The sequence below is a fragment of the Chelonia mydas genome, chromosome 8 (assembly GCF_015237465.2).
Source record: "Chelonia mydas isolate rCheMyd1 chromosome 8, rCheMyd1.pri.v2, whole genome shotgun sequence".
NCBI lineage: Eukaryota > Metazoa > Chordata > Testudines > Cheloniidae > Chelonia > Chelonia mydas.
The window spans coordinates 266,543-285,080 of NC_057854.1; the positions used below are offsets into that span (position 1 = coordinate 266,543).

Below are 18,538 nucleotides of genomic sequence, written 5' to 3' on the forward strand. Positions count from 1 at the left end.
TTCCTTAGTGGGAGGCTGGAAAGAGAATAAAGGGAGGACATTGTGTTTAAGAGGCTGAGTTCTCTGGTGTTTCCTAAGCAGCTTAATGGCCCTTTGATGGTAGAATGGTTGAGGAGCTGGTTGTTGTCTGTAATACAGAGTCTTGGGGTATTTCCTCTGCAGTGCTGGAGTATGTAGAGATATCTGCAAGTGAATGGTTGCTCGTAAGTCTTTGAGAGAATAGAAAGATTCACCTGTTTTCTAACTGAATAGGTTATTTCCTTCAGAAGGCAGATCCTCCACTGTGGATGGACTTATTTGGGAAATCCAGAGGACTGGAGCCACAAGGCCCATCTCATGACTATGGAAGTTGCCATCAAGCGGGAGGCTGAATTTGATGTGTCCATTGAGGCCTGGAGGTTGATCTAGCTAGCAATTTACCTTCATTGATAATTGGTTGGAAATGAAGTCTCTCTTGAGGGAGTTTGTTTGTGAATTCCAAGAACTTACTGTAACTAATAAAATCATACTTCAGCATTCAAGCTTAATAGCTTGCTACATGGAACTGTAAGTTCCCCACAGTGAAGTTCTCTCTCCTAAAGCAGTCTAAATGTTTCGTCTCCTTATCAGTGGGTGCCAATTTGGGTGCTTGTTTCCTTTGGAGACAGCTTACAAAACTAAGGAGAGTTCAGAATGGGGTGTTAAGGTGGCAGATTACTAGTTCCTCAGGTGGCACAAAATATTTCTTCTCTGTCTTTTCAGAGTGGGAGCATAAGTGGCTGCAGTATGCCAGGCCATCATGGCTCATTCAAAGATGGCCTCATTAAGTGGCAGTGCCACCTTACTGGGACTGGCACTCTGGAAAATATCCAGTCGCTTATATAGGGTGCCCTGTACTTCCTCCAGGGAGCTGTGGAGTGTATCCGTATTTCTACTCAGGGAGTCCTGAAACTGTCTGTAGTTAGGCAGTGACAATGAGGCAGGTGTGATCGCTTCATTTGGGGACAAGTATAACCACCTCACAGTGGGAAATGGTGCCAACTAGTCAGCTTGCTCCTCTATTTTAGGTTGTTTCTTAGGGGGCTGAGGTTCTCCCCTGTATGGGGAAAAAACTGTCTTGACTCCTGATGTGACCTTATAGATTCAAGCTGTCACATAGTGGGGTCCCTGGGACCCATGTAAGGCCAGTATGAAGGGATGTAGCGGAGAAGAGGTGATCCCTGTGGAGAAGGGTACCGCTGGTCTTGAATTGGGCAGTCCCCCCTATGAGAGAAGGAAAGTGCTCATGAGATCATGGAGCCTCTGTGAGGGCTGACCCCTATCTTGGGGGAGTTGGGGAAGCTCTCCCACTGACTCTGAACTCAGAGGAAAAGGAAGCTTCTGTATCAATTGGCAGTGCCATTGGTATGGGACATCTTACTGTGCCTCAACTGTACCAGTGAGTTTAGGGACATCCCTGGTTAGGACTGGATCTGACAGTGGCTTTGTCTACACTACTGAGGTAAGTCAACCTAAGTTACGCTACTCCAGCTACACGAATAATGTAGCTGGAATCGACGCAACATAGGTCGACTTACCAGGGGTGTCTTCACTGTGCTGCGTCGATGGGAGACGCCCTCCAGTCGACTTACCTTACTCTTCCTGGGGAGCTGGAGTACCAAGTCGACCGGAAAGCACTCTGCTGTTGATTTAGCGTCAATCTCCTGGTAGTGAAGACAAGCCCAGCATAGGCAATTCTGGGCTTGTATAGATAGATACACTACTGTGGAGGACATTACTAAACTAGATACTGGAGAGTGGAATGGGCTTCTGTCTCTTGGTGGCACCAGTGTTCTCGTCTTCAGATATGCCAGTGTCCTCAGTACCAATTCCTTCCCTCTCAGCACTGGTACTCTTTGGCAGTACTGAGGATGGTCCTGTCCCTTCAACTAGAGACAGTTTGGGAGGCAGGTTTGCCCCTGGGTGGCAGGACACCAGTACCATACTCCTTGTGAACTCCTGACACTCCCATACTAGCACAGAGACTCACCAGACTGAGGTGTCAGGGAGGACGTCCTCTCTTTTTGCATAAGAACTTGGGAAGGGGATTTCTCATATTTCCTGTGGGAGTGCTTGCTCTTACCACCCTCACACCTGTGGGAGACCGTCTTTAACCGTGCTCTGATTATCCACCGAGCCAGTGGCTACCATGCTCAGAGGTACTTCTTGGTGTCTCTGGCCAACGCACAGAGGGGTCTGACAGGTCAGGAATGGACTGTAGCCTCATTGCATGGTCCATGAGGAATATTCTAAGCTGAATTCATGGGCTTGACAGGTTCATCTAGGAAAGGTCTGGCAGATATTGCACTTGGAGGGTATACGAGCTTCACCAAGGCAATAGAGGCACATATTGCGGTCCTCGCTGACCAAGAAAGCCTGGGAGCAGGCCAGCAGATCTTGAATCTAAGGATCCTGGGCTTACTGGGGACCTTGTACAGGTTGGTGTCCAGATACAGGGGACACCCATAGCCTTAAGAATTACTAATAATCTTTTCATCAATAGCCAAATGCCAGTTTTATTTCTCAGAAGTTTAATTTGGTAAATTTGCCTATATAGTATTTAAAAAAATAATTTTAAAATGTTAAGTTACCCTGTATCCGAGATAACTAAACCAATAAGTTAATTGCAAATTAAGAGTCAGATTCAGTTAGTGAGCTATAGAGGCTTTGCACTGCTCTGTTTCGTGTTCATGTATGAAATCTAATTATTAAAAAAACAAAACTCATACACAAAAATTAACCTAGGGAGAGATTGGCTAACTGTTCTAAAAGTGTGAAACTGTCTATATACTAGGTGCTAAGTGATATCTCAAATTATGCTAGGTAGCAAGTATTAATAAGGTTAAAACAACACGCCCCCTTTCCCTTTCCCCCCCCCCCCCCCCCCCCGAGTCTAGACACAGCATTAGATCCTGTAGCACCTAAACATTTAACTGCCGCAGAAAGCACTACAGTCCACAAGTTATGAATACCCTGTTAGTTGTTCTGCCAGACATTACTGTCTCTTGTCTCAAAAGCTCTCTTGAGGAATGTAAGCCACACAGGCTAAGTATCCCAGGGGGCATTTACAGACTCTGCAAGAATCTCAGTCACAGACTACAGCCACAGCCACAGCATTGCTGCTATGTCACTGTAGCGAAGACATTTCCCACATCAACAGAAGGGGTTTTTCAACTGCTGTAAATAATCCACCCCTGAGTGGGAGCAGCTAGGTAGACTGAAGAATTTTCCCATCAATTTAGCTGCATCTACACCTGGCATTAGGTCAGCATAGCTTTAGAACTGAGGACTGAATTTTTCACTGACAGCACTAGCTACATTGACCTCACTTTTAAGTATTGACCAGGCCCACGAGACAATCTTTTATGACGTTTTCCAGGAACTCTGTAGACTCTATAAAGCCAAGAGGGTTCAGAGGTTTGAAAAAAATTCTTATCAGGGACCTCATAATAAATGGGCTAAGCTAAGGCCTTGTCTACACAAAAACATTATGTCGACATAACTACGTCACTCAGGTGTGAAAAATCCACATCCCTGAGTGGCATAGTTAAGTCCCTGTGTAGAGAGCGCTAGGTCAACAGAAGAATTCTTCCATCAACCTAGCTACTTGGGGAGAAAGATTACTTATGCCAACGGGAGAACCCCTCCAGACGGTGTAGGTAGTGTCTACTTTGAAGTGCTACAGTGGTGCAGCTGCAGTTGTTCTGTTGTAGCATTTTGAGTGTAGACAAACCTTAAGATGTTTACAAAAATTAGATCGTTTCAAGGGGAGAGAGGGGGAGTGAAAGACCCAGATGTTCTCAACTTCAAAGTTTACAAAGATCTTGTCCAAATCCCCTCTGCACCTTTCCCAGCTCCCACATTTTTTTTCTGGATTATAGCTTCTAGAAATTTCAGGCAGCTTAGTTTTGGCAATGTTAAGAGGCAGCTTTGCAACAAAAGGTTTATAGCAAAGCTAGCCACAATCTCAGTTATGAAATGACTTCCCTACATAGTGTCACTGTTCTGGCCAAATACTTACCAGTGCAGGCCACTGTGCAAGTGAGACTTGAGTTCCCTGAAGCAGAACTGGATCACTTCGAGGAGCCCATACCAGTGACCCTTCCAGCAGCAACACTATGACCTCTTCAGCATGAACTTTCACCCAGGCATGTTGATTCCAGTTGCAGCCATCAAACTCCACAAAGATCTACAAAAACATATTTAACATGTTTCAGACACCGTAGGTGGGTGGAAATCCCACAAACCCACATGGGTAAAGACTTCAACTTTAGTCAGGAAAATTAGTATAACTTGAGGACACATGCTTCATATCAATACTAGATTGTTGTGTCTGCATAGCTACCAACACATTACCGAACAGAAATCAGAGAAGTGCATGATAACTACAGAAAACTGGAAAGAGTTCATTTCCTTGTTCTCCCCCACACCAAAACCCACCAATTTCAGGTATTGTATCTTTCCATGAGAGATGGAAGACATGTTCCAGTTGCCCCTTTACTCCAAATATCCAGGTGGAAGTAACACACTCCAAACAGGCCTCTCAAAGATCATAAAACTGGAAGGGACCTTGAAAGGACATCTAGTTCAGTCCCCTGAACTCACGGCAGGACTAAGTATTATCTAGAGCATCCCTGACAGGTGTTTGTCTAACCTGCTCTTAAAAATCCCCAATGACACAGATTCCACAACCTCCCTAGGCAATTTATTCCAGTACTTAACCACTCTGACAGTTAGGAAGTTTTTCCCTGATGTCTAACCTAAACTGCCCTTCCTGCAATTTAAGCCCATTGCTTCTTGTCCTACCCTCAGAGGTTAAGAAAAACAATTTTTCTCTCTCCTCCTTGTTACAACCTTTATGTACCTGAAAACTGTTTAGTCTGGGGAAGAGAAGACTGAGAGGGGACATAACAAACCCAGGGTTTTCAATCTTCCCTCATAGGTCATGTTTTCTAGACTTTTAATCAAAGATAAGGATTTTAAACTGCTTTCAATCCTACCCTCCCACCCTAAATTTCCAACAGATTGGCCCGACAGTTATGATAAATTGTCACAACTGCTATTCAGTCAGGTATGCATCATATCCATAGAGCACACTCTAAACAGGAAGTTCTCCTGTTACATTGGGTGGGCACTGCTATTCCATTCTCTAAAATATAGGCACACACTTCTGTCAGTGTTTGGGATTACCCAGATTTATTTACTCACTAGAAACTTTGTAATATATTAAATCTCCTCTACAATACAATTGCAGTGCTCTTTAACATATTAACCCTCAACCTCTCAGGTAGCATCCCTGTTTTTCAGCCTGGTAAATGGAAGTACAGAGATACTGAAGTGACCAGTCTGAAGTTACACAATGAGTGGTGAAGACAGGAACAGAATCCAGGAGTCTCAGTCCCTAATTTAACCACTAAAAGGATACTGCCTTCTGTAACGAAGCGGCCTCTGGCGAGACACAACTGAGAGTATCAATTCAGGACAAATTGCTTAGAGCAGGGCAGTTTACGGCCCAAGGCTGGGTTTCCTTTATTACTAAGGCACACCAAACCAGCCAAACAGAGAGGACTTTGGTTTTACCTGACTGGCTAACCAGAAGTCATACAAGCAATTCCCTCAGATACGCCAGTTCCCTTGTATCACCATCAGCACTGCTCCTTATGGGGATGACTGGTTATGAAAACCAATACCCCAGTAAAAGAAAAAAGGATCTCCCGATCCCAAAGGACCAAGCCCCAGACCCAGGTCAATATACAAATCAGATTTTACCAACAAATCACGCTGTTGTCAATCCTTTAGAATCTAAAGGTTTATTCATAAAAAGAAAAACATAGATGAGAGCTAAAATTGGTTAAATGGAATCAATTACATACAGTAATGGCAAAGTTCTTAGTTCAGGCTTGTAGCAGTGATGGAATAAACTGCAGGTTCAAATCAAGTCTCTGGAGTACATCCACAGCCTGGATGGGTCATTCAGTCCTTTGTTCAGAGCTTCTGTTTCTAGCAAAGTTCCTCCAAAGGTAAGAAGCAGGATTAAAGACAAAATGGAAGGATTTCCAGGGCTTTTTATATTCTCTCCAATGTGGAAGGACACCCCTTTGTTCTTACTGTGGAAAATCACAGCAGCAAGATGGAGTTTGGAGTCACATGGGCAAGTCACATGTCCATGTATGACTCAGTTCTTTACAGGCGGACGTCATTGTTTACATGTTAGTTTGAATGTTCCCAGGAAAGCTCAGATGTAGATTGGCGTCTCCCAAAGTCCATTGTCAGTTAAGTATTTCTTGATTGGGCACCTGTTCAGAATAATCCTCTCTCGAAAAGCTGACCAAATGCTTCACTGAGGCTACTTAGAATCAAACACTAAGATACAAGTACATAGCCAATATTCATAACTTCAAATACAAAAATGATACACACATACAGACAGCATAATCATAACCAGCAAACTATAACCTTTCCCATAGACACCCCACTTGACCTCCTCTGTACAAGACCTGGTACAACCAAAAGACCCTGGTTGCAACAATGATCTATACAGTCACAGTTCATGTCAATAACATTACACCTTCTCAAAATCAAACACTAATGCTGCTGCATTCCAAGCCTTTGGGTATGTCTACACTACAGGGTCTATGAGCATAGCTAAGGCGCCATATCCCTAGTGCAGACACAGCCTATGTCAATGGAGGGGATTTTTCCATCTGCACAGTAACACCACAACCCTTCCAAGCTAGGTTGATGGAAGAATGCTTCTGTGAGTGTAAAACATCAATGGTATGTTGTATATTACAATCAAAGACTTTTACTAATTAACAAAATATAACTGAGGGCCAACAGCAAAGGACAGAAGTTGGAGATCACCCACACTTCCCCCACCTCACACCAAAAAAGCTCCTGAGTTCCACAGGAGAAATATTTGTAGGTGCTCTTCTGAAGAATTCCTAGACCCCCCCTTAGAACCTAAGAATTCTACATCACTACAGTTAACTATGCATATATAGGCAGCCCTTTTATTTAGGACACAGATATTAGTCAGAGTGATGTGTGCGTGCAAGCTACCTTCCTCAATTCAAACTATTAAAGCCAGTTTTCACTGGAATATTGAATGGCACTTCTACTCTACAAGAATTTTCACCCTGCCAAATTTCTACTTTAGAAGAAGGGCTGTTAAAGGTTGCCAAAATAATTTTTCCCATTGTACATTCTCTCCCCCACCCACCATCATTTTCAGATAACTGAACTTTTTGTAAATATTTTTTAGAAAAATCATTTCTCTGGTGGAGATCAAGGCTGGAAAATTCTAGCTCAGAAGGTGAAAAGTTTCAAGAAGTTATGAGCAACTGAAAGAGTGGTGGGAATAGTTGCTATTTCTGACACTTTCTCAGTGTTTTCCCTCTTCCTTTTTTCTTCATCTTTGGATATTTAATTTATACATGTGCACAGCCTGTACAGTTTTTGTATGTAACTATAGAGAACCACACAACTTTTGGTTCTGAACCAGTATCATATTATTTTTCTCATGAAGATCTGCTAGCAATCTTCTCCAAGGTGAATCAATGCAAGGAAGAGATGGCAGAGGCTACCATTCCAAACAGTGGAGCACAATGAAGAGAAAGCTAACCAGCCTGAGGCCAACAGGTTGTGCTCTCAAGTGTCCACATTCAAAGCATAGAAAATAAATTCTTTATTTTGTCCCAAATGGCAGGCATTGAGTATGCATAAGACGGAGAATGACTTGTAAAGACTGCCTGAAATACTTTTGTGGATTGATTGCTATGTGTGGATATAACAAAGATACACACACACACCCCAATAATCATATTTTCAGACTATTTGCAAAGTGATGTATAATGCAGATTCACATGGAGGCTGTTCAAGACAGCAAGAGCTGCAAAGAAGGAAGCTGATGCCAATAACATGGAGATTGTGCAAAGAGAAGAGGAGACTTTTGCAAGGCAAAGAGAAGAGAGAAATAAAGACAAGGGCAAGACGATCTGAGAACAAACATAATATGCTCTTTGTATGTGAGAGGTGAAAGGCAGCAACATACCACACATGCTGGAATATCAAGAAGCCATTGTGAGGGTGCTGTAATAATTGAGAAGTTTTGGGTGGGGTCCCCCCCCCACCTTAATTTGAATATTTATTACATCTGGACTCTTGACTTATTCAAATATATTTCAAAAATGTTTTCAGAGATTTTTAAGACACTTAGATCTCCTGTCTTCAGTTTTGAGTTGGAAGGAGAAAAATATTAAATAATATGCTAAGGCCTTGACTACATTAGCCTTTATTCTCCCAAAGTTTCTCACCATTTCTACCATTGATGGGGTTACTAGTATAGACAAGGACTCCTGTTGCCAGTAGCATTTTTACACTGTAACTCTGAGCAGAGCAGGTATACCACCACTAGTGGTGTCTTGTTTATACTACCCGATTGCTGGTGCTGGGAAAGTTTGTGGAAAGTGGCTAGTTTGCTAAGGATTTGTGTACACTACAGAAATACACTGCTGCTGCTTGGAGTGAGTCAAGCAAAGACTTGCTCAAGTTCCTGAATTCCCCACCCTACGGAATAAGTCTCCCTTAGGCTCTATCCACACTAAACAGTTTCTAATAAAGCTTATTCTACCAAGGATTATGGGGTACACAATTCTTGCAGTGTAGAGACAGCCTGATGGACAAACCTGTATAGCCCTTTGTTTAGTTTATTGCAACAATGGGGAACACTAAAGAGCCAATAAAGAACTAAAATTGAGCTTGTGCCCCTTTTTTGCATCTTTGTGATTGTTCTGGGCCAACGTGTTTGAAGCACCGCAGGCCGGCAGAGGTACTCTGAAAAACGAGACCCACACGCAGCTAAGCAGCGAGTTATTGGCTTTATTGAAGGTTAGTGACACACCCGCAACGGGGACTCCAAGCGTTGCTGTCACAGAGGCGGAAAACCCAGCACACCGGAGCTTTGCCTGGGATGGAGTCTGACGAAGGGGTAAACAGCGAGCCCTAATAAGCAGTACACAAAAGCAGCTCATGAATATATAATAAGGTACTTTCCAACAGGGGCTTTCCGCTGCCTGCACAGGGCAGATAGAACTGGCCGAAACCGGTTAGAGTTGGTTCTCCATGACCTACAGTGACCGGGCGGCCTCGAGAAAGCAGAAGTTCCCTAGCTAGGCCATAACAAAGTCTTCCGCAGTCCCTTACAGTGACATACAAAGGCAGCCTGGAAGGCCTGGGTAAAAGACTAGTTCTTTTTCAGCTGGTTACTTACATTAGCATTCTGTTCTCATATACCATGGAAGACTATGGCCTTATCTACAGTAGGTTTACCCCCACACACACCACAGTTTCCCACCAGTTATTCATCTCCACATACAGCAACAATAGGAAGAGCACACATGTAAACAAGACGCCAAACAGATACACTGGTATTATACCATATCATCTAGACGAGTACTTGGAGACGACAGAGCAATGGGTTATCCCATTGCTCTGTTCTTTCGCCAACTCTGTTCAATCTTTACATCAGTGACCTGCCAACAGCGGAGTCACGAAAGTTCATTTATGCAAACATCATCTGTTGCAGTACCCAGGCCCGGATGGTCCACAAGCTTGATGCCACCTTAAACTGGGACATGACAAAGTTAGCTGACTACTGTAAGACTTGGTGCCTCCAGCCAAGCATCATAAAAACAGACTCCAGTTTGTTTCATCTTCATCATGCCAGCGCAACCCGAGAACTGAATGTTTATCTGAGTGGTCAGATGGTGAAGCATGAAGTATAACCGGTCTATCTAGGAGTGACCTTAGACTGCACACTGAGTTACCATGTCCACCTGAAGAAGGCAGCAGCTAAAGTTAAGACGCGCAACAATCTTCTTAGCAAACTGGCAGGTTCGTCATGGGGTGCTCGTGCTCCAACTCTGCAGACATCAGCTCTTGCCACCTCATATTTGGTGGCGGAGTACTGCACATCAGTATGGAGCCGATCATCACACACCAAACTGGTGGATACGCAGTTACATGCCACCATGGGTATCATCTCCAGCACCTGCGTCCGACACCACTCCCATGGCTCCCAGTTCTGAGCAATATTGCTCTTCCTCATAACATATGAGAGGTTGCCACTGGCAAGTTATTGGAGAAAGTACTCGCCAACTCAAGCCTGCCACTGCACAATGACCTTTTTAAACCACCAGCTGCACGTTTGCCATTACGTCGCCCATTATGGTCTCATCCACCACACCAGGATGAGAGGGCGGAAACACTCTGGTGAGATGAATGGATATCCATTGTAATCCCCAACTAGTCCCTTGTCGCCAACTCCACAATTTGCCTGCCTGGTTTTGATCTGCCCTGGCGCCAATGAGCCCTGTTGAACAGCTGCTGGACCGGGCAAGGTCTCTGTACAGCCAACCAGTATTGCTGGGGCCTTTGAGACAGCCTTTTGTGCAGCTGTGGTGCAACACAGACAATGACGCACATTGTCGAATGCCTGCTGACTAGGTTCAGCAGTGGCCTAGCATCACGCCACTGAAGAGGCCATCACTTGGCTAGAAAACTATACACACGCTAAATAAATCTAGACATGGTACAACCATGATCATATGGTAGTAAAATCACTGGTGGCCTGTCGGTGCTCTTCAAAAGGTCTAATGTAAATGCAACCGAAGGTAAAACAAGCAGAAAAAACTTTACATTTCAAGCCTTTATATAAAATGCAAAAGGGAAAAAACGCTCAATTTTAGAAATGTCAGTTGTATCACCTTAATTATGTAACGGTCTGAAATGTTACCTGTTGAAATGAAGGATGACCCAATGGTTAGAGGCTAGCCAGAGACACCAGTTCAATTTCCTGCCTTCACAGGCTTCCTGCACAACCCTGATCAAGTCAATTAAGGTATGTCTACCCTAGCGCCTATAAACATGTCAATGCATGGTTTTGTGCCATAAACCCCGTTATCCAAACCGAAACCCTAGAAGCATATTTCTGAAGACAAGCAGAGGATGAGTAGCCCTAAGTACCTGAGGCATGTGGATAAGTGGACACTTAAGGGTATAGCACACCCCTGTAACCGTGCATTTGCAGTGTGGAATAGGTTATGAGGCCTGTACCAGGACTCAATTTTCAGCAGTTCTGCACTTCCAATTCCACAATGCACTGAAATCTTTTCTTCCTGACCCTTACTCAATCTATAAAAAGGTACCTGTCCCCTGTATGCTCCCAGAGTAGTGTGCTGTTCTGTAGGATAGGTTAGTTAAAAGAAAAAGAGGTGTAAGTCACATGAAGAGCCAGTTTTGTTAGTAGTGTTGGGAAGGCCTTGAAAGAATATGGCTTAATTGGAAAAACTGAACTTGAAAGGTAAATGATAAGACAGGAGGAAAAGTCCTCGAAAAAAGCCTTTAAATTATAGAAGATGGTTACAAACTGGTTAAAAGCTGTTCTGTAATGAACCTTTAACATACCAATGTTATCTTACGAAAGAGGCCCCGTGATAAATTTCGTCTACTTCAGGCCTAAGGAAAAGGGTCAACTCCAAGCCACTCAAAACTGGTTCTTAGTTAAAGTCAGCAACTGGCAATTACATGACTTGTTTGTTAACTGTAAAAAGGTGACCTTTTAAAGAGTTCATTACTAGTGTGTCTGTCTGTCCATGTTGGAGACAGCCAACATGGATTTCAGCATCCTGAGCCTACTCCTGTTGTAAGTACCTGATCTTTGCTTATAACTGTACATTGTATGAGTGTGATGTTTGCTTAGACCAGTGGTTCCCAAACTTGTTCAGCCACTTGTGCGGGGAAAGCCCCTGGCGGGCCGGGCTGGTTTGTTTACCATCCGCAGGTTCGGACGATCGCAGCTCCCAGTGGCCGCGGTTCGCTGCTCCAGGCCAATGGGAGCTGCTGGAAGTGGCGGCCAGTAAGTCCCTTGGCCCGCACCGCTTCCAGCAGCTCCCATTGGCCTGGAGCAGCGAACCGCAGCCACTGGGAGCCGCGATCAGCCGAACCTGCGGACGCAGACGGTAAACAAACCAGCCCGGCCCGCCAGGGGCTTTTCCTGCACAAGCGGCGGAACAAGTTTGGGAACCACTGGCTTAGACATTTAATGCACATTTAAAGCACCTGTATAAATAGCATTTGGCCTTCGAAATTAATAAAGGAATTTATGGTTAAACTAATATCTGGTGGTATCCTGCATAAACAATATCAACAAATTTCCAACATGTATTGACCACCTCAGAAGAACAACTTCCTATTATACTATTTTCACAGCAATACCAATGTACCATGAAGGAAGCGCCAAAAGCAGTCGCTTGGCCCACCAACAATACCTGAGAACTTAATATCAGGGCGGACTACCCTCTACGCCACAATTTTGGATGGAGCAGTTTAAATAATCATCTTTACAGTGACACTTCAGAGAGGCTGGCACAGGCAGACATCCAATTGGACAACAAAGCAGTGCAGGGAAAGAATGAAACATCTGAAGTTCCTATACTGGAGGGCCAGATAATCCAGTCAAGTCAGTCAGGCTGGGGACATCATCGTTTATGAGGAACTGGACCGGGTGCTGTCCAGCCCCCCCCGTATTGACCCTGAAGTGCCTCACAATGTCCTTGTAAACGCAACTGGCCTCACTGTCCAGCAGAGCACAGGAGGGAGAGAGTGAGGAGGCAGAAAGGATCATGGAGCTGCCCTCTCTAACCCTGCCCTCTCCCAAGATAAGAGGGGCAATGAGATGATTCTCCACCCTTATCTGGAGAACCCCGTTACTAAAGTCAAAAAGACTATAGGGTGGAATGGCACTGCAGCAGCAACCAGAACCCCAAGCTGGTACGTCAAAGTACTCCAGTCCTCCCCACCAATACATCCTCTTGCTGTGCTGCTAAATTCCCAGTTGTAACATTGAAGGTATTTGAAATAATGCGTAACTACTTTTTCCGTCCTCTTCTATATGGCAAGCATTGCTCTGTATCTGTGTCTCATGGAGTTCCTTAATGAAACTGTGGCATTGTCTGCCCCTCCCTCTTCCCAAACTCTAAGTCCCCCCATGGAACCCAGCCCACACTGTGCTCTATGCTGAAATCTTGCTCAAGCGAAACAGTTATAAATCAATCATTGTATTAAACTTCAGATGAACCACAACTACGCAGTATGTGTGTGTTACAAAAGCAAATGTTTGAAAACACTTTGCAAATTAGAAATCATTGTGCCCCAGTCTCTCTCAATCTGCTACTCAGGCAATGATGGTCCCCACGCCTTGCAACCGAGGTGGAGTCCTGCTTGACGAAAAAGAAAAGTTAGCGAAGGATCTGTTATTTCAGCACAGATTATCTGTTTTTCAGTTAAAAAAAAAATCTACGTTGCCTATCCTATGATCTGCTCTTCCCCATACAACAGGATCAAGAGGGAGTTTTCACTTGCCAAAGGGAACAACATTCCAGAAAAGGGAAGTTACTTGCCCTTCAGAACTGGAATTCTTCAAGATGTGTGGTCCCTATGCGTATTCCACGGTGGGTGACAGACCTGAAGTACTCAGAGAAGGGTGGCAAGGATATAAGGTAGTATGGCCGCTTGCAGAACTATCATCCCAAATAATGCATCGGCAGAGGAGGCAGCTTGGACCAAGGCATAATGTCTTCTGAAAGCATGGATGGAATGCCATACTGCTGCCTCACAAATCATATGCAGAGGTACTTCTTGGAGCGACACTACTGAGGCTGGCTGTGATCTCAGAGTGAGCCCGTACCCCACGCAGAGAGGAAGGACTGCCAGTTGATAAAGTCGGATGCACCCAGAGATCCACTAGGAATCCTCTGGGAAGACATAGCTTGCTCTTAGACTCGTTCTGCTATGGCCAGAAATAGCCTAGGTGATGGATTTGTTTTCTCCTCTGTAGGTAAGAGGCCAAAGCTTGCCTCACATCGAGGTAATGAAGTCTCTTTTCTACACTGGAGACTTCTGAAAGGATACAGGTAAGGGGATAGTCTGGTTTATGTGAACTTCTGAAACTACTTTAAGGAGTGAATTTCAGGTGTAGTCATACCAAGACCTGGTCTTTATTAAATCTAGTATAAGGAGTGTCTTGCCATTAGGGCCTCGCCTTCTAGCTCACATACCCATTTGGCGAGGTGATGGCAACAAGGAAGGCCACCTTCATAGATAAGTGAAGCATCGAACAGGTAGCCAGGGGTTCAAAGGGGGCTTGGTGAATGTTTAAAGCATTAAATTAAAGGTTCCATTGAGGGGCTGGTTTTACTACTGCTGGGAAAGTACTGATTAAACCCTTTAAGAACCTGGAGATGACTGGATGAGCACAAACAGAGTTGCCATCCAATGGAGGGTACATGCACTGATTGCCACCAGGTGAACCCATAGTGAGTTAAGGGAAAGATCCAACTTCTTGGGGGTAGTGAGATAATCTAAGATACCATGGATACCCATTGACTCAGGAAACAGAGAGCCACTTGCCCCAGAGAAAACACTTCCACTTTGCAAGATAGGATTCCATAAGAAAATGTTTTCTACTATTAGTAAGGACAACTTGAACATTCTGGAAACAGGAACATTCTAGATCCATTGCCCATCCAAATATCAATCCGTGAGGTGAAGAGTGTCCAGTGGAATGTCTGATCTTGGCATTCTCTTGAATCAAGAGAGCCCAGAAGGAAGAAATGCTGATTGGCAGTCAGGCTGACATATTCAGAAGAAGTGGAAACCAGAACTGCCTGGTCCATCTGGGCATGATGAAAATGACTTGTGCTCTGTCACATGGCATCTTTTGCAACCCTCAAAGTGGTGGGATAGAAAGAAAGGCATAGTTCAGTCTAAGGAAGTAGGAGGGCATCGCTGCTAACGGCGTCTGAGCGCCTCCTGGAACAATATATGCTGCACATCCTGTTTATCTGAGAGGTGAACAGGTCCCAGGTAGAGATTCTCTCATGAGCAAAGACATTGTTCATTGCTGAACTGTGCAATTCCCATTCATGGTCAGTGGCAAAATGACTGCTGAGGGTGTCTGCTAACGAGTTTTGGGTTCCTGGGAGGTGCACTACTTACAGGGTGACGTGGTTCTTCATCGAATCATAGAATATCAGGGTTGGAAGGGACCTCAGGAGGTCATCTAGTCCAACCTCCTGCTCAAAGAAGGACCAATCCCCAATTAAATCATCCCAGCCAGGCCTTTGTCAAGCCTGACCTTAAAAAATATCTAAGGAAGGAGATTCCACCACCTCCCTAGGTAACGCATTCCAGTGTTTTACCACCCTCCTAGTGAAAAAGTTTTTCCTAATATCCAACCTAAACCTCCCCCACTGCAACTTGAGACCATCACTCCTTGTTCTGTCATCAGCTACCAATGAGAACAGTCTAGATCCATCCTCTTTGGAACCCCCTTTCAGGTAGTTGAAAGCAGCTATCAAATCCCCCCTCATTCTTCTCTTCCGCAGACTAAACAATCCCAGTTCCCTTAGCCTCTCCTCAATCATGTGTTCCAGTCCCCTAATCATTTTTGTTGCCCTCCGCTGGACTCTTTCCAATTTTTCCACATCCTTCTTGTAATGTGGGGCCCAAAACTGGACACAGTACTTCAGATGAGGCCTCACCAATGTCAAATAGAGGGGAATGATCACATCCCTCAATCTCCTGGCAATGCCCCTACCTATACATCCCAAAATGCCATTGGCCTTCTTGGCAACAAAAGCACACTGTTGACTCATATCCAACTTCTCGTCCACTGTAACCCCTAGGTCCTTTTCTGTAGAACTGCTGCCGAGCCATTCGGTCCCTAGTCTGTAGCGGTGCACGGGATTCTTCCGTCTTAAGTGCAGGACTCTGCACTTGTCCTTGTTCAACCTCAGATTTCTTTCGGCCCAATCCTCTAATTTGTCTAGGGCCCTCTGTATCCTATCCCTACCCTCCTGCGTATCTACCTCTCCTCCCAGTTTAGTGTCATCTGCAAACTTGCTGAGGGTGCAATCCACACCATCCTCCAGATCATTTATGAAGATATTGAACAAAACCGGCCCCAGGACCGACCCCTGGGGCACTCCACTTGATACCGGCTGCCAACTAGATATGGAGCCATTGATCACTACCCGTTGAGCCCGACAATCTAGCCAACTTTCTATCCACTTTATAGTCCATTCATCCAGCCCATACTTCTTTAACTTGCTGACAAGAATACTGTGGGAGACCGTGTCAAAAGCTTTGCTAAAGTCAAGGAACAACACGTCCACCGCTTTCCCCTCATCCATAGAGCCAGTTATCTCGTCATAGAAGGCAATTAGATTAGTCAGACATGACTTGCCCTTGGTGAAACCATGCTGACTGTTCCTGATCACTTTCCTCTCCTTTAAGGGCTTCAGAATTGATTCCTTGAGGACCTGCTCCATGATTTTTCTGGGGACTGAGGTGAGGCTGACTGGCCTGTAGTTCCCAGGATCCTCCCCCTTCCCTTTTTTAAAGATGGGCACTACACATTAGCCTTTTTCCAGTCGTCCGGGACTTCCCCCGATCGCCAAGAGTTTTCAAAGGTAACGGTCAATGGCTCTGCAATCACATCCGCAAACTCCTTTAGCACTCTCGGATGCACCGCATCCGGCCCCATGGACTTGTGCTCGTCCAGCTTTTCTAAATAGTCCCAAACCACTTCTTTCTCCACAGAGGGCTGGTCATCTCCTTCCCATGCTGTGCTGCCCAGTGCAGTAGTCTGGGACCTGACCTTGTTCGTGAAGACAGAGGCAAAAAAAGCATTGAGTACATTAGCTTTTTCCACATCCTCTGTCACTAGGTTGCCTCCCTCATTCAGTAAGGGGCCCACACTTTCCTTGACTTCCTTCTTGTTGCTAACATACCTGAAGAAACCCTTCTTGTTACTCGTAACATCTCTTGCTAGCTGCAACTCCAGGTGTGATTTGGCTTTCCTGATTTCACTCCTGCATGCCCGAGCAATATTTTTATACTCTTCCCTGGTCATTTGTCCAAACTTCCACTTCTTGTAAGCTTCTTTTTCATGTTCAAGATCAGCAAGGACTTCACTCTTAAGCCAAGCTGGTCGCCTGCCATATTTACTATTCTTTCTACACATCGGGATGGTTTGTCCCTGTAACCTCAATAAGGATTCTTTAAAATACAGCCAGCTCTCCTGGACTCCTTTACCCCTCATGTTATTCTCCCAGGGGATCCTGCCCATCAGTTCCTGGAGGGAGTCAAAGTCTGCTTTTCTGAAGTCCAGGTTCCGTATTCTGCAGCTCTCCTTTCTTCCCTGTGTCAGGATCCTGAACTCGACCATCTCATGGTCACTGCCTCCCAGCTTCCCATCCACTTTAGCTTCCCTTACTAATTCTTCCCGGTTTGTGAGCAGCAGGTCAAGAAAACCTCTCCCCCTAGTTGGTTCCTCCAGCTCTTGCACCAGGAAATTGTCCCCTGCCCTTTCCAAAAACTTCCTGGATTGTCTGTGCACCGCTGTATTGCTCTCCCAGCAGATATCAGGGTGATTGACGTCTCCCATGAGAACCAGGGCCTGTGATCTAGTCACTTCTGTGAGTTGCCAGAAGAAAGCCTCGTCCACCTCACCCCCGGTCCGGTGGTCTATAGCAGACTCCCACCACGACATCACCCTTGTTGCTCACACTTCTAAACTTAATCTAGAGACACTCAGGTTTTTCTGCAGTTTCATAGTTGAGCTCTGAGCAGTCATACTGCTCCCTTACATACAATGCAACTCCCCCACCTTTTCTGCCCTGCCTGTCCTTCCTGAACAGTTTATATCCATCCATGACAGTACTCCAGTCATGTGAGTTATCCCACCAAGTTTCTGTTTTTCCATTCCTTGACTGTGCCAGGACCTCCAGTTCTCCCTGCTTGTTTCCCAGGCTTCTTGCCTTTGTGTATAGGCACTTGAAATAACTCGCTGATCGTCCCTCTTTCTCAGTATGAGGCAGGAGCCCTCCCCTCTCGCGCTCTCCTGCTCGTGCTTCCTCCCAGTATCCCACTTCCCCACTTACCTCAGGGCTTTGGTCTCCTTCCCCCGGTGAACCTAGTTTAAAGCCCTCATCACTAGGTTAGCCAGCCTGCTTGCAAAGATGCTCTTCCCTCTCTTCGTTAGGTGGAGCCCGTCTCTGCCTAGCACTCCTCCTTCTTGGAACACCATCCCATGGTCAAAGAATCCAAAGCCTTCTCTCCAACACCACCTGCGTAGCCATTCATTGACTTCCACGATTTGACGGTCTCTACCCAGACCTTTTCCTTCCACGGGGAGGATGGACGAGAAGACCACTTGCGCCTCAAACTCCTTTATCCTTCTTCCCAGAGCCACGTAGTCTGCAGTGACTGGTTCATAGACCAGTTCCATACAGACTGACCACTTCTACACACAGGGGAACAGATCTCACACCTCCCTCTTTATTCATGTAGAATGTGTGTCACATTGTCTGCTTTATGAGAACATGGTGAGATTGGATTAATGGAGAGAATACCCTGCATGCTTCTCAGACTGCTTTGAGTTCCCAGAAGTTTGTGA

The 18,538-nt window shown here is 45.2% G+C and overlaps 1 protein-coding gene across 6 annotated transcripts in view; it reads right to left on the bottom strand.

Annotated features, from left to right (window-relative positions):
• KDM3B (lysine demethylase 3B) overlaps window positions 1-18,538 on the bottom strand; it is a 131,579-nt gene that overhangs the window by 89,673 nt on the left and 23,368 nt on the right. For all 6 annotated transcript variants that reach the window (XM_043521426.1, XM_007064975.4, XM_037906126.2 and 3 more), the window contains exon 2: window positions 4,040-4,207. In XM_043521426.1, coding sequence (XP_043377361.1) covers window positions 4,040-4,207 — 168 coding nt within the window. The remainder of the gene's footprint in view (window positions 1-4,039; window positions 4,208-18,538) is intronic.